General features: G+C 33.6%; 2 protein-coding genes across 3 annotated transcripts in view; one reads left to right on the top strand and one right to left on the bottom strand.

The window, feature by feature from the left end:
• LOC124356519 overlaps window positions 1–19,189 on the top strand; it is a 67,533-nt gene extending 48,344 nt beyond the window's left edge. The window contains exons 14-19 of the mRNA XM_046807573.1: window positions 599–776; window positions 2,695–3,566; window positions 9,103–9,240; window positions 11,829–12,882; window positions 14,268–15,336; window positions 15,714–19,189. Of these exons, the coding sequence (XP_046663529.1) occupies window positions 599–776; window positions 2,695–3,566; window positions 9,103–9,240; window positions 11,829–12,882; window positions 14,268–15,336; window positions 15,714–15,810 (3,408 nt within the window). The 3' untranslated portion in view covers window positions 15,811–19,189. The remainder of the gene's footprint in view (window positions 1–598; window positions 777–2,694; window positions 3,567–9,102; window positions 9,241–11,828; window positions 12,883–14,267; window positions 15,337–15,713) is intronic.
• Window positions 10,610–21,787, bottom strand: part of LOC124356555 (glyoxylate reductase/hydroxypyruvate reductase-like) — a 33,050-nt gene continuing 21,872 nt past the window's right edge. For both annotated transcript variants that reach the window (XM_046807623.1, XM_046807622.1), the window contains one exon: window positions 10,610–10,777. The gene's annotated coding sequence lies outside the window, so the exon portion shown is untranslated. The remainder of the gene's footprint in view (window positions 10,778–21,787) is intronic.

Below are 21,787 nucleotides of genomic sequence, written 5' to 3'. Positions count from 1 at the left end.
AGTCCTTTCAACTACTAGTCCCTGTTATGAGTTTAAAATGATTTTTTGGGCTTTTCTAAGCATTTTTTGTAGCATGCTCTGAACAATGACAAAAGTTTAACCAGAAAGTACGTAAAATTGTTCGCCCGTACATTCAGTGAGTGTTCAGCAAATGATATTTTGGCCACCTTGGTTAAAATTTATAGCTGTCCAACTCTTTTGTATAATTCATGTTTACAGCAGTCCTAAATTTAAATTGAAAAATATGATGATGAAATCATCAATGAACTAATTGATCAAAAATAAACTTTAAAAAGGTATTTCCTTCAATTTAAATTATCTTTTGTTTACAAAAATTATTGCTATTTCTCAGATTATCTATTACTGATTTTCAATATGCTGCCATTAATATTGTACTAAACAAAAGTCCTTTTGCAAAGAGCTCTTGGAATGTGCACTTTGTTGGACCTGTGCCATTCTACTATACCCAATAGAGTTTTTCATAAAGCTATTTTGAAGTAAAACTCATTGTACATCTTAAATTAAATTATTTATGGCTGTTACACCTGCATGGCATCACTCATGTTGGCAGAATGTACTAATGTAACTGTCTGTGCAGGTCGGAAAGAGACAACCACTACTAGCCCGAGCTGAGGACTCATCAGCCGATCCGTCGCCCAAGAAACACAAAACTGGGAACAACTCGTCCACCAACCGCAGTAAGCGATCCAGACTGGAGGAGAGATTGTCAAACGCAGAACTGAGATACATTGATAGTGGCTCTCCCGATCAGGTCTGTTGTCTGTTATTTGTGTTCATCGCATTTTACCGTTTCTTTGTTTCTGCTTTGGGTACGAAAAAGCGTATTATAGCTCATAACTTGCATCATGTTTCTACCTTCTGACGCGTTTTATTCTTTCGGTTTCATGTAAATTATTACTTTTTCTCAAACTTACTGGTAGTGATCAAACATTTCTTTTCCATTATTATTTAAAACATTGTTTTAAACAAGAAAATATTCATTTTTAAACCGTAATAAAACTATTTAAATATACAAACTGTACTTCTTATAAAACTGAAAGAGAGTTTTCAGTTATATTTATTTTATATCATGTAATTAAGTAATAAAATTTGGAGCTTTGAGGAAACTGGATTTTGGTAATACTCCCCTCTGCAAAGGTAGAAACAAATTTGCTAAAACAAATCACTTCCAACATAAATGTATTTATTATTATGTTAAAAAAGGGATTGTTCAGAAAAGGTCATTTTATCAATTAACTCGAGAATTCAAAGATTTGGCCTTTGTATAAAAATAAAACAAATTAGTTACAAATATCTCATGGCATTCACTTGTTTAAAGTAGAACTGCACTTACTGGTTACTTGTGTAATAACAGAACTGTGTTGGGTATTGTTTTATAAAACCTTTTCTAGGGGGATTATTATAGGAATAGCATGGTATTGCACTAGTCTGTCTAGTTACTTTATTTTTTAGGTTGTATATAGAAGGCATGTTCTAAAGACCTTTTTTGTTATTTACAATATATTTTTGTTAGTTTCATTTTGAAATTGTTCACAGTACACAGAAAAAACTTGCCCTGCCACAAGAGAAATAAGACACAACTTAACCTAACATGCAATTGGAGTAAACAAAATGTTTTAGTTAGTTATAAAAATAGCTCTATTTTACCAATTAAAGTGATTTCAAGAATTTGAAAGGGAAATACATCGTACTGATTACTAAATGTGTATATTAAGGTGTATAATGGTTGAAAATCTCTAATGAAATTGAATGAAATGTTGAGTATGTAAGTAGATAGTAAACACAATCACATGTGAATCATGTGCAAACATTGAGTTAGTTCACTGCCAACCACTAAATATTAATTATAAGTAGCTAAACGGACTGTAGAGAAACTCAAAAATAGCATTTAATACTTGAGTTTTACGATTTTGTGTGGAGCACAAGTTGACAAATTTTGTATTATATCTAAAACTCTGGATTTGCTTAAATATTTGTTATGTTCTTCTGTTTGCATTTTATTTTTATAAAATCATCATGTAACATTTTTAAATCGTAAAAACATTTGTCTTAAATTGCAACACTACATCCAAAATGTAAATAGTTTGAAAATAACAAACTTGATAATAGCTATTTTATTTAAAATGTAGTTTTGTTGATTGTGGATACAATTCAGTATTACTGTACTTTCTTCATTCAGTCCTTTTTATGATTTGTGCAGAGATCCTTACACTAGCCCCACAAATCACTCAAACTATTTGTGCAGAGATCCTTACACTAGCCCCACAAATCACTCAAACTATTTGTGCAGAGATCCTTACACTAGCCCCACAAATCACTCAAACTATTTGTGCAGAGATCCTTACACTAGCCCCACAAATCACTCAAACTATTTGTGCAGAGATCCTTACACTAGCCCCACAAATCACTCAAACTATTTGTGCAGAGATCCTTACACTAGCCCCACAAATCACTCAAACTATTTGTGCAGAGATCCTTACATTAGCCCCACAAATCACTCAAACTATTTGTGCAGAGATCCTTACACTAGCCCCACAAATCACTCAAACTATTTGTGCAGAGATCCTTACACTAGCCCCACAAATCACTCAAACTATTTGAGATGTGTTCAGTTAATATTTCTGTTAGTGCACCGAGTAGCATTGTAGAACAGTTTGGTTTTAGCAGGTGCAGACGCGCGCGTGGACGTGCATGGAGAGGATTCTCGCAGCCCCTCACTGGCCGAGGCTACTGTCTCGGAGAACGAGAGTCTCACTCTGTCAGGTCTGACCACCCCAGACACCCCCACCCCTCGTCCCCACTACACCCCCCTCACCGAGGACAGTCTCAGCGAGGTCACCACCCCTGAATACCGCAAGCTCACCCCTTCCCCCTCTCACGGCTACGAGAACCTGCCGCGTGATCGCCTCAGCTTTCCCAACGAAAGAATCCGGCCTCGTTACGAGAATGTTGCTCGCGACCGACTGAGCTTCCAAGGTGTTCTGAAAAATGGAGATCTGGGCCTGTGCGAAAAGCAGTACACACAAGCCAACAACGAGATCCAATATGAAAATCTCAATGGAGAGAATTTCACTAGGATCGATTGCAACATGGCCACCGAAATTATGGATGCCGTCATGTCAGACTCAAAGATGAAAGAAGAAGAAGAAGTGAAGTATGAGGAAATTAAAGAGAGTTCTATTTATGAGTCTGTGGATAATGAAAAGAAAGAAATGAATTTTTACGAGAATGTATCGACACCTTTAGAAGATGATTCAGAAATTTATGAGCCGGTGATGAGGAAAGACTTGAACTTGAGTTACGAGGAAATTTCTGCCCAAGAATGTTTGATAAGTGAACGCCTGCAGTGCGGTGGGATCAGCTCATCGGGTTCTCTGATCAGCCCTGTAGAGGTGAACAAAGAGAACGAATACGAGTGTCTGGTCATAGACTCCAGCCCTGAGGACTCTAAGCACCCTGACTCCAACCACAACCTCCCCCACTCCCTCCCTCCAACCACCGCAAATCCAGAAGAAAATTTCTACGAAGATGTTCAGGTCAGTTGGGTTTGAAACCACTTGAAGCGCATTCACTTTTAACTTCTGTACATTTTATATTAAAGCATGCTAATACAAACTAACTACCTGGTCGTCTTTTTCCTTTTCCTGTTTTTAGTTTTCTAACTGCATGTTCTTAGTTCGGTGTTTTCATGAGTAATTTGGTTTTGTCTTGCTTGGTCCTTTTGTAACTGCATGATAAGTTTTTGTTTCATGTGATTTTTTATGACTTAAGTAAATCTTTCATTATATTTACTTATAGTCTGTACCGTACATTAACTTTTTAAGAAAATAGTGAATTTCAAAGTAAAAACACAAAAGGTTATGGAAAATGTTATATGTATTACTTTATATAGTATTAGATGTTTTCTTTTCACTCAGTTTTGCTCCAAATGTTCATGCATGAGGAGTTAGTGCAATTTCTAAAACTAACACAATCTGACATGTAACACGTGGGCATTCTTACATTCTGTTCCCATTTACAATTGTAATGATTGTAATTACAAACAAAGATAATGTGTTAAGATATTGTTTTATTTGTTTAATATGCTTTTGATTGCTTATAAACAGTATGTACTTTGAAATATTTTAAATGAACTGTACTATACCTTCAAATATTTAAACTGAACTAAATTACTGCTTTTAATATTTATTATTACTCTATAAAACACTTGATGAAATTCTGAGTGATGAAGTAAGCTAATCCTGAAATGAAGATTATTTCTATTCCTTGTTTATTCAGTAACTTTATAACTTAAAATATGTCTTTTCCGTGTTGTGTATTATTTCATGCCAAATTTCCAACTAACACATTCACTGCGGCTCCATCATATGCTCACGATTTTCATTCATTTGGTGGTGTTTTGATTCACTATGGTATAAAATAATCATATTAGATGATATTATGTTAGTAATCAACGGCACTAACCAGACAGTAGCTTTCATTTGTGGCAAGGCATGTTTTAAACCAGAATCAGAATCTTTATTGCTGTTAATACATGCATGGCATCGTCACAATCAAGCTAATACAAATTGTTTTGTAATTTAGATATAAAATCATAATATTATACCAGTCTGATGGGTGATGTCCTAAAGGACAGAAATGCTCAAGGTGAACTTTGTTCTGCCTGTCAGCTACGCAACTGTTCGGACAGTGATCCTGCTCAGCGTAACAGTGCGGCGCTGTACAAAACTGCGCTATATTTATTCTACACAAAAATTACAGAGAAATTTTGTTTAAATTATTGTTGGCTAGGCTTTAGAGAAACCTATCACTCATTTATTTCTGTCTGTCTGTCTGTCAACACAATATCGTGAAAACAAAGTGACCTGTTGACTGGAAATTGTTCATGAAGCTTCATTTCTGTATGAGGAACACTGAGTTCGACGATTGTCATGTTACGCCAAGGGATTTGGCTGAGTGTTGATGAATATTTTAACGTTGGTCTTATGGGTAACTATGATGGTAACAAGAAACAGCAGAGTTGTTAAATTTGTAAACAAACTCGATACATCCAAAAGAGATTCAATCATGTGACATATTAACAAATATAACCTAATTATCCCAACACATACAACATAATTTTATAGTGACTTGGTGTGTAGACTTTTATTATTTATTTAAACACTGCTATTAAACCCAATTAAATTTTTTTAAATCAATGTATCATGTGGCAAGATATGTCTAGACAGATTTCATATGCACACTTTAAATTTTTGCATGAAAGTTCATTTCTACAAGAATGAGTTCTGTGATGCGTGATTTCCATGTCTGTCTGTCTATCAGTCCACAAGACATTTTGAGAGTGAGATAAGTTATAGATTTGTAATTTTGCATGCAATCTCAGTGAATCCTGTGGTGTGGCAAACTTCTACCTTGTAATATGAAAAATAACACAAATTAATTTACAAGGACATTTTAATGTATTTGTATGTGTTTCACTGATACTGTCCAGACTTTAGTCCTGTGTTTGCAGGTGAAGTAACAGCGCTGCAGTGTTAGTGCAACTGTCCGGACAGTACAGGTGAAGTAACAGCGCTGCAGTGTTACTAGTGCAACTGTCCGGACAGTAGTCCTGTGTTTGCAGGTGAAGTAACAGAGCGCTGCAGCGTTACTAGTGCAACTGTCCGGACAGTAGTCCTGTGTTTGCAGGTGAAGTAACAGCGCTGCAGCGTTACTAGTGCAACTGTCCGGACAGTAGTCCTGTGTTTGCAGGTGAAGTAACAGAGCGCTGCAGCGTTACTAGTGCAACTGTCCGGACAGTAGTCCTGTGTTTGCAGGTGAAGTAACAGAGCGCTGCAGCGTTACTAGTGCAACTGTCCGGACAGTAGTCCTGTGTTTGCAGGTGAAGTAACAGAGCGCTGCAGCGTTACTAGTGCAACTGTCCGGACAGTAGTCCTGTGTTTGCAGGTGAAGTAACAGAGCGCTGCAGCGTTACTAGTGCAACTGTCCGGACAGTAGTCCTGTGTTTGCAGGTGAAGTAACAGAGCGCTGCAGCGTTACTAGTGCAACTGTCCGGACAGTAGTCCTGTGTTTGCAGGTGAAGTAACAGAGCGCTGCAGCGTTACTAGTGCAACTGTCCGGACAGTAGTCCTGTGTTTGCAGGTGAAGTAACAGAGCGCTGCAGCGTTACTAGTGCAACTGTCCGGACAGTAGTCCTGTGTTTGCAGGTGAAGTAACAGAGCGCTGCAGCGTTACTAGTGCAAACTGTCCGGACAGTAGTCCTGTGTTTGCAGGTGAAGTAACAGAGCGCTGCAGCGTTACTAGTGCAACTGTCCGGACAGTAGTCCTGTGTTTGCAGGTGAAGTAACAGAGCGCTGCAGCGTTACTAGTGCAACTGTCCGGACAGTAGTCCTGTGTTTGCAGGTGAAGTAACAGAGCGCTGCAGCGTTACTAGTGCAACTGTCCAGACAGTAGTCCTGTGTTTGCAGGTGAAGTAACAGAGCGCTGCAGCGTTACTAGTGCAACTGTCCGGACAGTAGTCCTGTGTTTGCAGGTGAAGTAACAGAGCGCTGCAGCGTTACTAGTGCAAACTGTCCGGACAGTAGTCCTGTGTTTGCAGGTGAAGTAACAGAGCGCTGCAGCGTTACTAGTGCAACTGTCCAGACAGTAGTCCTGTGTTTGCAGGTGAAGTAACAGAGCGCTGCAGCGTTACTAGTGCAACTGTCCGGACAGTAGTCCTGTGTTTGCAGGTGAAGTAACAGAGCGCTGCAGCGTTACTAGTGCAACTGTCCAGGACAGTAGTCCTGTGTTTGCAGGTGAAGTAACAGAGCGCTGCAGCGTTACTAGTGCAACTGTCCGGACAGTAACCCGCAGTGAATGTGTTAACAACAAAGTCATCATTAACTGAGCAATTTTTTATTAGGACTTATGAAACATGTTCGGAACTACAAACAAACTATTGCAATAATTATATCAAATTAAATTTTTTCATAATTGTTGCTGAAGATAAGTTAACAAATTAAGTGAAACTTTTTCATTCAGTAAAGGTATTTATGAATTAATAAGCAAAGATGATTCCGGTGTTTATTGAATAGAAAATTTACTTTTTAAGTTTTCAAATATAATATAATGGGTAATTTAATAGCTTTAACTTGTACAGTATTCTCGACAACTATACCTTAATTTAATTTAAAATAATGTATCTACAGACTTCTAATAAGTAACTTACTCATGATCACAACCAGGAATGAAGTGTGGAGAATTGTTACAATCAAACAGTTTTACTGTCACAAAAATGGCATATTGCTGATAAATTTAATGTTTAATTTTTCATCATTTCCAGTTTGTTATTCATAGAAAACAGTTTACATCTTCTCGCTTCTGGTACTATTTTCTAATGTTCTATTACATCTTCTATATTCACATAGTAATTATCTTAAAATTGTTAAATGTACGTATTCTTTTCAAAACTGTACTTCTAGAGACATTCTTCAAAGCTTAGGTCTTCTTTTGGGCTTGAAGTCAAAGCTTATTGAGATAATAACACAGTAATGACATATCGGTTACCTAGAGATTACCAGATCATACTTGTTTGTTTTCAACTGTTAAATATTCAGTTGGGTATAAGACTTGTATCAGTACTTAGAACTTTACCAACTTTAGTAAGGTGGTAGGTACATAACAATGTTAGAGCTGCAGCTGCTGTGCTCTGCTATGTGTAGTTTCACCAATGTAATATTGAACATCAAACTACATGTTTGTGTTATTCTTCTTGAAAACAAAAGTTTACTTTGTAAGTTTTATCATAAAAAAGCCTTGGATGATTAGTAAACACGACAAAAATAAATAATTTTTAACTTTATTTAAATATTCTGATGAAGGTATTTATTAAGGCAAAGTAAAAGTAAAAAGTTAAATATTATAATTTCCTTTTTTTCGAGCTTCATATTTGCCTAACTATGAGGACTTTTTGCAACTTGTAATGAGATAAAGGAGAAATAAGGAGAAAATGTATCTTTACATTCTCCATGAAGAGTTATTAGCCTTTGTCGTACCATGGAGAAGCAAAGGAGAAGAGGAGATTACCCCAGATCTTTCCAACATACATTCTCCACAATGTATGTCGAAGGGCAAACTGAAGCTTTTATTTTACCCAAATTGGACATCAAATATGTCGTCTAAATATTAATAACATAATTTTTACTGTTCTCATATGTGTTACTCTGGACAAGTTCCTATTAATAGTAATCTTCAACTTCACATGTTTACTCCGAGAGAAGATAGAAATGGTGGAATGTAATGTTACTTCTGTCTCTCTCTGTGCTCACTACTGTTAAACCCCTTCTATGTCTCATTCATTGTAATATAACGTATCAGTTCACAAGTAATCTTTTGTAAAACTATTGTTAGTGCACCCTGAGAATGCTGTGCGATCACATCACCAATCAGAACATCACAGGCTGGTCTAAGTTGAATGAAGTAAAAGTAACATCATTACAATGTCGTATGCCGTCCGATATACGAGAGGAACAGCAAAATCACAATACTAGTATTAGGAAAACATTGTACTATTGCAAAACCCACTCAAAAAAAGTCCAGGTCTTCATCAGGATGAGAACTTGGATTTTCAGGATTTCTTTTCTTGCCTGCAATTTGTTCTGAAGGCAGAATGTTTTGAAAGATATCATATAATTTTAAAATAAAAAATTCATTAGTGAATCATTAATTTATAGGTTGATACAATAAATAAAAAAATGTAATACACAATTATAAAATATAACAATATGTATTACATATCCAATTGAAAAAGAATTAATTTGATTTGTAATTTTTATAGTGTTTTACAATTTAATAATAAAGGTTTAAAACAATTTTGTCAAGTGTTAAAAAATCATATTTTTGTTTTTAGTGGGATGAAATGTTCTTGTGAGAATATAAAAGTGAATAGAATGTTACTAGGAATATAAAACCATCTGTTATACACCATGTTAATACATTTTGTAAAGCATGTCCTCTGTAATATACCCACAGCGGAAACATAAAGCAGTATCAGCTTATAATGGTGGAATGGGTTGCCATGAGTGGGTACATATTAAGTAATGTTTATGTGATAAGCTTGACACATTAAACGGAAGGCAGATAGAAGACTTGGCCTTGAAATTCCATTGTTCATCATACGATACCAGAATCTGTTTATCTCTGGCATTCCATTTAAGTAACTCATTGTGTTATGAAGTCCAGGTTAGTTGTTTTCAAAATGTTATGTTATTTTGTTAAGTTTATTAACTTTTGAGTTTAGTTTGTTTTCCTGGGTATAAGTTTTCCAATTTTGTTCGTAATTTATAGGAGCATTTCAAAAGTGTATTTAAGGCTTGAGTGATTTCTGTCAATTAAAAATAAATTATCTCACTTTTATAGCAATTTTTGAAATTTGGAATACAAAAATATACTGCAAACTTGTACATATTATTAAAATCATTAATTTTAACAGAAAGTAAATTGGGTGTGAAATATATTCTATAAATTGAATGTTATTTTTAATGACTATCAGAATAATATCTATTAATATAATAAATACAGTATTATGTTGGAGATGAGTAGCCATTGACCAAAAGGATTAAGTTATAGTCTGACCAATGACCATAGCTTTAGTTTGAATTGAAATTAAAATAAATATATTTTTTTTTAATTTTGACTCATTGAGATAGTAAAGAATAACAATCCTCCATGATAAATGATGAACTTAAGTTGATGGATATTGGAGTAAGGGATGGGATTTCCTGGAAGCAACTTAATTGTATAGACATAATTGTACTAGTTTGTATGAAAAATATATTAATTCTGTTTTAAAATATCAAGCTTGTTTTGGCATTGGAGAAAGACATATTAGTATAAGGAAGGATTCTGATTTAAAAACTCAAAACGTAGTGCTTTTTAAAAATTAATTCTTGTGCCTATAATTGTTTGGATAGTCTACTAAAAGTATCCAGACATATTTCACCTGAAATGCAAAGTTTGGCAGAAATTACCTTTTAAGTCAAGTATTTTAGTCTGAAATCTAAACGTTTTCTTTAATATATAGGGATAAAGTAGGCTTTATAACTGAAACAGATATTTTAACTTTATTGTGTGTTACAAAATTGTAAATATTTTGAAATATTGTAAAGGTATTGGATTCCCGAATGTTAAAGAAAGAAATGCAGTATATGACCTCTCAAATGACCTTGCTCAATCATATATGCAAACTGTTAAGACTGAGCTTGAAATATATTGGATATATCAAACTTATTATACAGACCTATATTCTGCCAAGAATACACATGGACTCCAAAGTAAGTTTTTTTTTTTTCTAAAAATCATTGTGCAATGTAATGGTCATGAAATTTTTTCCCATAGAGCATAGTTAATAAATTAGTTGTTTCACTATATTTCTAAGCATTTTGATGTGCAAACAAACAAAAAACGAGCGATCCAATATTGTAGTTGAGTTTATTTGTTTAGCCATGGGACTAGAAGATTTTTTATAGATAAATAAGCATTGTTAATGTAACGAATTACATTTAGCATTGTCATTATTATTTTGACAGTGTTATTCAAATAACTAAAATTGTTTATTCTTAAAAAAAAAAAATTTAATTAAAACATATTATGTTAAAACAGTTAATTTTTCTCTGAACTATAGAGTGTATTTCCAAAACTACACTGATTAGTTCTTGCAGGCTGTGGTTACGTAGGTCAGAAGTCCGGTCAATTGGTAGTGGAGCCACGGTCGCTAGTCCTGGACAGGGTGAAATGGATGGATGATAAATCATGAAAGTAGCAGAGTACATCATGTTGAGTGCCACACTATTACCAATTAACTCCAAAAAAATCTTAATGGGCATCTGTCTAAAGTGAATCCATTGTTTGCAAATTGTAACAATAATTTTTCAGACTTGCAAAGTATGGACACAATTGTTTACTTCAGGATTATTGGTATTCTATTAAAATATTCTAATAACTCTACCTATTGTATTCTATCCAAAACTTAGTCTGCACTGTGCTACAGTGACCTGAATTATGTTTGATATAATCACAGTTATATGGCAGTCCTCACCAGCTGTATTTGATGATGCAGGGTGTACGAAACTGTAAACACACTCGGGACTACATTCTGATTCCTAATTTCTGTTTAATGACTTACTCTAGACCTTTGTATTATGAGGAACGTTAACTACGGGTATAGCCGACTCTGGTGATCAAAATACTCAAATATATTAATGTAATATGTAAGGTTTTGATAATGAATAAAAATATACAACAGAGAGAGTAACAAAAATGAAAGTGTAACTTTATGTTGTCCTTCGACCTCTTGACTGTACAAAGTGAAACCTAGTAGTTTCAGGTATATATGGCCGAGTTATCGCACAGACGGACAGACGACAATACAGTTATAAGATGGATCTCTTGAATCATTATAATGATAATAAAAATATAATAAACATTTCATTTTAGAATAATTGCCTGCAGATTTGTATAAGTGTTTAAGCAACATTAACATGTAACTGTAGAAAATATTTTTGCAATAGATGAACTTTTGATTCTCTTTTCCTTTCTGTTGTATATTTTATTTAAGTTTTTTTCCATTTTTTGGACACTTATTTATTTGTTAAAAATTTAGGTCATATTGTAATAATCATAATCATTTACATGAGTTTATCAATTCATTACCCTTTTGAGCTACTACCTTTTTAATTTAAATTCCCTAATGTTAATTTTTGTTAGCGATGACGCATTTAACATATGAAATTTATGTTTGAGTTCAAAAAAGAATTGGTTGAATGTTACAGACGGTGTCGTTGGCCGACTCACTGGTCTACCAACAGGTGAAGTACCTTCAGCGATCAGTGCACGAGATCAACCAACTTCTGGAGGAGTCCATGGAGCCGTTCACAGGAGAAGATGTGTCGTCACTGGAGGAGGAGGAGACTGCTCTTGTGAGCCCCATGAACAACGAGACACCGGAGGGAATCAACCCAGTCTCAGATAGCATCGGAGTTTCCTCAGTGAACATCGTATCTTCTGGGCTTGATCAGACCACCTCCTTCTCCAGGAAGTTTGAGGAGGCCAGGCTGGAGTCGTCAGAGAGCTTTAACACCCCTACCGTCCAAACGGAGAGTGTAACATCGGTCTCTGTCAGCCCATTTTTGGAGACAAATAACATCGTCTCGACTAATGGGAGTGACAAAGACCTCCTCTATGAAAATTCCACAATGGACGATGTTGAGGCGATATCTACAAGCTATGAGGAACCAGGTCGTAGTGTTGAAATGCTCTATGACAACACCAACTCCAAGTCGCCAGAATCGCTCAGAGAAGATCGTGTGCAGAGTATAGAAATGATCTATGACAACTCACCGACTAAATCTGCTCAGGATCTTCTCTTGGAGGAGCAAGCGAGGAATGTGGAAATGGTCTTTGAGGACTCCAGTTCCAAATTGATCCGAGGCTCCTCACAAGATGTCAGAAGAAGTGTAGAAATGCAGTTTGAAGATTCTAACTCTAAGTCTAAAGACTCCCTCAATGAAGAACAAGGACCGAGTGTGGAAATGTTCTGTGACAACACCAACTCGCAATCTCTGCAAGAATCACTCGAGGGCCATGAAAAAATTGAATCGCTCAAGCTGGAGAACAGTTCCACTAGTGACAGAGACACTGACAAGCAGATCAACTGTCGCCTTAGTGAGATGGACAGCATGGAGACGTCAAGAGAGTCGCCTTCGCAGAGAGCTGGTCAAAGTCTGGACGAGAACAAACGCAAGTTTGAATCAGAGATTGGGAGAGACATCGTAAGAGAGCGGAAGATGAGACAAGAGTTGGAGGCTAATTCCAGTAGTACTACAGGTAAAATCTTGTGTTGTTATTCTGTAAGGGAGTGAGAAATTTAAAAGATTGTATATTTTTATTAATGTATACAAAGTTTTTGTTTTGGGCTTCACCCATTGTGTACAATAACAGCTGCATTTTTGACTTAATGGTTTGAAATAAGTTGTATTGCTTTCTTCTGGTACGTGATATAACTGGTGAGAATTGGCTAAATATGCAATACAGAACAATTTAAACATTCTCTTTTTGCTGATCAGACACAACTATCATTCTGTATTTTGCAGAGTACAAAGTTTAATTTCGTAGTTCTTTTTTTTTTTTTTTATAGACTTTATTTTCATATTCATCAAGAACAGAGACAGCGTCAAATCTTAAAAAGTATAAGTTAAAACATTTTTGTTAACTTTTATTAGTAGGTGTTGATGGTCATAAATTCTTCTAGGCTGTATACAGTCTTTTCCACTAGCCACTTGAACATTTTCCTCTTCAAAAAGTATAATTCTATCACGTTTGCTACAAATGATATAAATGCATTTATTTCCTATCAATTTAAACACAATTGTAAATATTATCATTTTTGGAAATTGACTGGCCACTTTTACAAGTAGTGTGGCCAGTTATTAAATTGAAAAAATAATAAATACACATTTATGAGAGTGTAGCATTTTAGTCTAATTTGAGCTGCCATTTGGGTATCTACTAAAAATATTCATGGAATATTACAATTCAGAAAATAAATTACATACAAGTATAATTAACAATAAATACTAATAAATATCAATAAATACCAATAAACAATGATAAGAATTAATACACAAGATATAGAAAGACGAAGAAACTATCAAATTACCTATGACATCACAGTACTCAAATAACCAATGTCTTGTGCTGAAAAGTAAGCCGAATAATTACTTGACAAAAATCTTGTTTTAATTTGGAATATTTTTAATGTGTAATGGAATGTGAAAAACTTTGCTCCCAAATACTCAAAATAATGGTGGAAAATATATTTATTTACTTTGGGTAGTCTAAAATTATTTCCATTTACATATCTAGTACAATAATGTATATTGTCATTGCCTATATTCCCACTTCTAATAAAAAACAATCTTAGCACTTTGTACACAAAAAGATGTTGAATAGCTTTAATATTTATTTCTTTGTAGAGGGGAAAGGAACTTTCCCTTTTTAATTTTTTAACATGACACATAAAACATAATTTTGGGTGGTTCTTAATTTGTCTATCAAATACTTACATGTCCCGCCCCAACATATTATTCCATATTGCAATCTGGAGTTTATTAAGCCAAAATAGAGGGAGCGTAGAAGATCAAATATATATCACAATTGTTTACAGTGGCAGTGTATCGTGTGTCATCCAACCATAACAATGTATGTTTCAGGACACTCAACCTCTAGTGGACGTAACGTTCAAGAGCTGATGTCGAGATTTGAGTGGTCTCGTAGCGACAAGGATTCTCTCCCTCCGTGTCTGAAGGCAAAATTGAGTCGTCAAAACAGCAAGGACAATACGCCCACTCTCACCACTTCACTGGACGCTTCCAGCTTCCCCTCCGATAACCCACCTCTGACTCGAGTCAAGACCTCTCCTGACCTCAACCAGAACCAGGACCAGGCAGCACAAAAACCAGATAACATAGACTCCATGGACTCTGAGGCAATCCGGCGGGAACGAATCGAGAAGTACAAGGAAGAGCGAAGAACGTTTCTGAGGAAGAAATATAGGACCGACAGCTTCAACAATAATGACGACAAGGATGAAGAGATGATCCGAAGACTAAAAGCAAAAGCAAATGTCCGAGCCACAGAGAATGCAGAGGAGATTATGACTTCAGGGGGAGGAGATTCTTTAGAAAGCATGGAGTGGACCACCCGACGATCGCCTTCTCGGAAACGAGAAGGTTCGGAATCCAGCAACGAGCAGATGGCTAGAGAGAAGGAACTCGAGAGTAGACTTTCCGATCAGAAAAATGATAAACCAATGAAAAAGTCACCAAGTAAAACGCTCGTGAGTATTTCTTACTCTCCGACTAAAACGAAAGCACCGGGGTGGGAAGTGGCTTCTTCAAAAAGCAGTCAATCCGAAATTGAAAGGATACCTGATAGAATAGTATTTAGTGGGTCAGTTAGTTTAAGTTCAAATTCAGATAGTTTAAGAGACAGTAGAAACACCGGTGGTGACAAACCGAGGCAAAGGCCTGATGACCTCAACCTGACCGGGATATCAACTTTGAAGAAAAAAGATGAGAATCTCTCACCGAAAGTGCTCGGCAAGACAGAGAGAAGGACTTGGCGTGCAGAAAATAATATTCAAGAAGGCGTTGTGTGCAAGTCACCTGACGAGAGCCTAGTCCAACGAAGGGTCAGCCAACTGTCCTCGTCTTCGGGGTCAACGGAGGTCATCAAGGGTGAGAGGAGGACTTCCTTGACAGATCTTGTCAAACCACCAAGGTAAACAAAAGGTCTATTATTGCATTATAGTTATGTTTTTGTGCTTATAAACTTAATGCTTCAACGTGGGACTTTTCACAGCCTGTCTACTCACAGACGTGGGTGTATCAGCTTACAGTCACTGACATCGAGAGTCACCTACCCGATCTTTGTTATTGCCGTTTTTCGAGGTTACTTTTATAAGTTTACATTCAGTTTAACTTAACAATTATTCATAAATATTAAATAATTTAAACAACTTTTCCGAATTCCTTTTTTGTACTTGTGAGTTAAATATTTATGTAAATGAGCAGCGGATAGTTAAATCTTTAAAGCCTTAAGAAAACTTTAAATTAATAGTGACAAGAAGTTATAAGCAGTTATTTTTACTGTTTCAGCACAATTCGTCAAAGAGCGAACAGTGGGAGTTCCAAGTCACCGTCTTATTGTATCCGAGACATGGCGGCCATGTTTGAAAACAGGGACATCAAGTAACGTTTCAGCACAGAGTATACATTCAGCTTTAAACCTTTCTCACCTTGTAACATAACAGTAAATAAATAATATTATTAGAGAATCTAAACAGTATAGTTCTTTGTTAACTGCTATCACTACTATTATATGAAATATTTGAATCTCTTTTAAAGACTGCTGTAAGCTTAATTGTTTGAATATATAAGATTTTATACCATCATGAATATCAATAATCAAATAAGTGTTTAATTTTAACTATAGTAAATTAATGAAATAATTTTGACGAATCTGTAGAAATTGAAGTGTACGCATAAAACATGTTTAAAAAATTAAATTTAAATAGAGTTTAAATTCATTAATTAACTAAATTAGCAATGTACATGTGTTGTATTCTAATAAACTTTTCATGTATGCTATATAAGGCTGTTTCATTAGGATACATTGTTCTTTTTTATTAGAAAAGTTAGTTATATTTTCTGAGTAATTTAATCATTTTAAACTTTTTATTAGGAAATTAATCTAAATATTTATTTAGAACGAAACCTAGTTTCTTTCAGTTACATTAATTGAAGTACATTTTTATGTTTTAATCTGAAGTTACTCAAATAACTAAACACCAACAACTTACCTGTGAACTGCTGTTCTATTTTTATAAATTAAATTTATTGACAATGTGTGTTTCAATCTTTGTTAAGTTCCATAAAATTATTGGAAAGTATGATATTATTGTGCTGTATCGAAATTAAAACTGTTTGTTTGTGAAAATTTAACATTTATTTTCTCATCTTAAAATTCACTATAATATTTTGATAAAACAAATACATTCAAGATAGAATATTTTGACAAATTTACTTCTTATTTGTGTTCTTTAGATCTTTAAAGTTGGATTGCTTTAGAATTTCTTAAGGTTTTTTTGTATTAATTCTTATTACTTTTTAAATTAATAATTTTCTAGTCGTCTTGATATCCTTTTGGAACATTTACCAGATAATTGTACAACTTGTTAAAATCAATTTAATTTGTAAGACCTGACACACATTGTTACTGCACAAAATAGTTGCTCCAAGTGTTTTCTGACAAAAGACAATCAAATTTCGACCAATTCTTTAAAACAAATTTCGATTTATATTAATACAGAAAATGGTCAGTGTCTATGAAATATCTCTCCTCAGATAATGTATTGGTGTTTATGCTTCTCTTCATAACCTAATAACTAATTAATTTTTTTTCCATGTCACTAAATTTAAAAATAAATTCCTGGATGCAGATTTTTATTTCTTTATGCGATTTTTTTCAAATGTTTTTAGCTTTTGAGTGTAAATCAAAATCAAAATTTTAACTTTGTTTTCAATATATTTGTATAGCTTTTTTGTAATTGCTAGATCAGTTATGGAGTTATGGATATATATTGCTAACAAATTAAAACATTACAAATTAATCAGGAAGTTTATGAAAAAAATGTAAAGATATTGCATTTATATCCTCTTTTACTTAGACGACACATGACAGCTTTCAATCAGATCTATGCACTCACTTGAGCCTTAACTAACTTGAGGTTGCTAACTATCACTTTACAATAGTTACAGCTTTGATCCGAACCTCCAAAATATTGCTATTATTAAGTTAAACATTTGAAATATTGTATCAACTAATTTATTTTACAATGCTGTATTCTGTGTAAAAGCGTGCAAGTGTATAATATTTAGATAACAATTTAAATAAATACAGCATTAGAAAATGAATGTATCCAGTTTAATGAGACTGCATCCAGGAAAATTAGTTATTTAAGGCCTATTATATTGTCTTGTTACTTAAGAAAAGAAGCCAGTGCAAGCTTGGTTATATAAATAAATTATTATCAGTGTTAAATAACGAGGTAGTGTAGTTCTGCCTGCTTACATTGTACCATATAAATATAGAGTGCCTAATAGATTAGCAATGCTGTAGGCCCCTCTGTAAGTGAAATTGTACCAACATTTATGTGTAATCATTAATTATATTCTTCATCATATGCCAAATTCTGTCTACTTAGAATAAGACTAGACAAATATAATAGAATCTAAAATGTTAAGTTACAACTATTATTTAAAATATTTTAATACAATTTAAAATGTATAAAATCTGTTTTGTTGAAAAGTTTTATTTATAATTTATAATGTTTTAAACACCAATCAATGTCGGTGGTTATTTCATTTTCTGTAGCTCTTTCTTAAAGTATAGAAATTGCTCTAAGTATTGGATTTCAGTTTAGATTTTAAATTCAAATAATTTGTATACAGATTTAATATGGCATAATTTGATGTGTCAAATTTATCCTGCGGAATATTCATTTTAAAAATAACGTAAGAATATTAATAAAAGATATGAAATTATATTATTTTATTTATAAATAAGTTGTAACAGACAATTAAATGAGAAGTTACTTATTCATCTTAATTTGTCTTGACTTATTTCAAATCATAAATAAATTTTCAATTTTGAAAATTGAAATAAAATATTTTAATATTTCTTTTAGGTTTTTCTTAGTGTACGTTAATTTATTTGATATATTTTCACAGTCTGAAGTTTTATGAAAACTTTGACTGTACAAATGAAACTTGAGCACAATTAATTGTGTTGATTGGTTAATGTAAGATTGTATAAAGTGTGATAGCTTGTTGTTAAGGCTGTTAAATGGAGATTTTTGGAGATTTTGTTAGTATCGGGACCCAAAGAGAATATTTACAACTGTACATATAAATTTATGTATTAACTTAGTTAGGATATATCTGTGTTAAGGTTTTGTATATAAATACTTAAAAATTCGTATATGTGTTGCTCACCTTTGTATATTTAGATTTTTGTGTTCTGTTGTTTGTAAATTATCGAATGAACCATTCAGATTTTTGTTATTGTTGCTAATACTGTAATGCGGTTTCATTTAGTTTGTAATTTTGTAAAATGAACTAGTCAGTAATAATATATTACCCAGGATAATGTTTTTAATAGTTATTATATAAACACTATACGAGTACTTGGAGCTTTACACTCCTGTGTTCTTTTTATTTTCATTAAAGCTTATCATCTGTATGGATATGAAATATATTATATGATCGTTCTGACAATAAGATCTAATCATTTTTAATGTGTATTGACTGTTGCTACTTTTGTTCAATATGTTATTGAATCTGTTTGGTTCTTACCTATCTACTTTGATTACATTTGTAATTTGAAACCATTAGATATAGTACCTGCTTATTTGAATTGTTTGTATGATTGTATTTGTATTATATGTATTAGTAATTTTGTTATCTAATTTGAAAATTGAATCTAACTGGAAATATGTTTACAATTTTTTTAACTACACTATGTTGTTAATATTTAAGTATTGTACACAGTGAATAAATAATTCTTTCGATAATTTGAGTTATTTAATTCCTTTTGTCTCGTAAACATAGGGTACCTGGAAACTGTACTATTTTCATTGTTAGAGACTTGGATAATAATTTGATGTATCGATCTTTAAATCTTTTAGTGCCAGCCATTTCATTAGTAAGTCTATCAAAAAGTACCAGACTATTTTTGCAGTTTTGCAAAGGTTTAGTACAATTTATATCCAATAAACTTGGAACAAAATTCACTATAAAGAACCCTTCAATGCTAGCCAATAAAAAATAAAATTAATGTAAATCCTTCTTTACAAAAGTATTTAAGTGTGAAAAAAATGTCCAAGCAAAACTTTTAGGCATTAAAAAGAGATTTAATTTACTTTAAGTATAAAAAACTTGGGAACCATATACATAAACTTGTTCCTCTTATTTACAGTAACGTTTATGGAGTCATAACCTTTAAATGGAGCTTCATGTTTAGTCAGAAGCACATCAAGTACTTTATAAATGTTCAACGTCCAAGCAAATAATACTTGAAACACCTGAAATGTATTTACGTCCTATCAAACACCTGGTTAAAGCTATGCACTATTTTAGTCATCTTCACAACAATTTACTGTCAAAAATGGTCTAACTTTATTCACAATTTCACTATCATCAAGATTATCCTACATCCATAACTATACATCTATATATACCAATCAATACAAAACCAATAATTACAATAATACCACAACAATAAAAACTCATATTTCACTCTCCAACTCCCGGTCATTACACCCGAATGAAGCCAATCTTCTGTGCGTTGTACATTTTCATGGTACAATAAATATTGGAGATAAAACCATCAAATACTCCAGGACAGGTGAAATGCAGTAACAAAATGTGCCAGCTGTCTGCACTGTGCGACTACAGCAAACACTTATAACAGAAGACTAAGGAAGTGCTGGCATCGAGTAGAAAATGCCAGACCACTTGCGGTTGTCATAGAAATGCTTGCACAATATTATGGCAGACAACAGAATTAATCAGGGATGTAATATAGCAATGCCTAGTATTGCGTCAGTAGCATACGTTTACACAATCGCTATAAAGACAATATTACGTTAAAAATTGTGAAGAGGTTAGTAGATAAGTATCAACAAACGATGACAAATAAAATGTTTTACTTAAATGTAAAACATTATAATCTTAAATTTTCCTACTTAATGAGGCTGGCTAATGAATTAAAAAAAGAACTAATTTTACAGCCAGTTGGTTTGAAGTGTATTATGTATTAATTATGTAGTTTATTCATAACGCCAATGTTCCTAAAAATTGTGTCGGCCACTATCATGAAACTATATGACTCATACATAAAAAAACTTTTACTGTTGGTATGAACATTTAAAAATTATTAGTTTTTGTTTACAATATTTAAAATAGAGACTGTAGTGGATATACTTACTACTATTCCCACTGTCCTACATTAATTATACTGTCCTATATACCACTGGACACAACCAATATGGCCGACTGACTACAGTCACAGTACAGTGAACTCCAGGAAATGTGTGCGTTTAAGTGGTAATAATCCAACAAAATATTATTTACTTGTGCACAATACTTACCTTGGATCTCATGTAAGTAAATAAGCTAATATACCTTCATGGAAACCTCAAAACTTTATCAAAAAATTTAAAACTGAACAATAACAATCAAGTAAACTGTCAAGATTAAGATAAGCTAAAGACTCCAAGATTCAAACATAACTTCAACACACAACTATTTTACCCACTCTAAAACTTATAAGCCTTTCAAGAAAATATCAAGATTTAAAATAATATTAAATATAATCTATGACATAACCCAATAACAGTGACGTCACTGCCAAGTCATAATCCTACAGTGATATTCCACCTCATACAGTGTTGGAACACAGCTGTTTGGCCACCTGTAACTAGACCACTGACCCAGACACTGTGTCAGCATTATCAGCGCTGACCCACAGCAATACAGCCAGCTGCTGTACTTATACTACTGACACGGGACTTGATTGCGCATTTATTATTCTGACCAGAGAAATCTCCATTCAACACTGTATTTTTATTTATTCAATCGAACAGAGAAGTCACCCAAATCTCCATTCAACACTGTATGTTTATTTATTCAATCGACCAGAGAAGTCACCCAAATCTCCATTCAACACTGTATGTTTATTTATTCAATCGACCAGAGAAGTCACCCAAATCTCCATTCAACACTGTATGTTTATTTATTCAATCGACCAGAGAAGTCACACAAATCTCCATTCAACACTGTATTTTTATTTATTCAATCGACCAGAGAAGTCACCCAAATATCCATTCAACACTGTATGTTTATTTATTCAATCGACCAGAGAAGTCACCCAAATCTCCATTCAACACTGTATGTTTATTTATTCAATCGACCAGAGAAGTCACCCAAATCTCCATTCAACACTGTATGTTTATTTATTCAATCGACCAGAGAAGTCATACAAATCTCCATTCAACACTGTATTTTTATTTATTTATTCAATCGAACAGAGAAGTCACCCAAATCTCCATTCAACACTGTATGTTTATTTATTCAATCGACCAGAGAAGTCACCCAAATCTCCATTCAAC

This window comes from Homalodisca vitripennis, chromosome 3, assembly GCF_021130785.1.
Source record: "Homalodisca vitripennis isolate AUS2020 chromosome 3, UT_GWSS_2.1, whole genome shotgun sequence".
NCBI lineage: Eukaryota > Metazoa > Arthropoda > Insecta > Hemiptera > Cicadellidae > Homalodisca > Homalodisca vitripennis.
The sequence above is the reverse complement of the archived record's forward strand: the minus strand, read 5'-3'. Positions and strand labels throughout refer to the sequence as shown.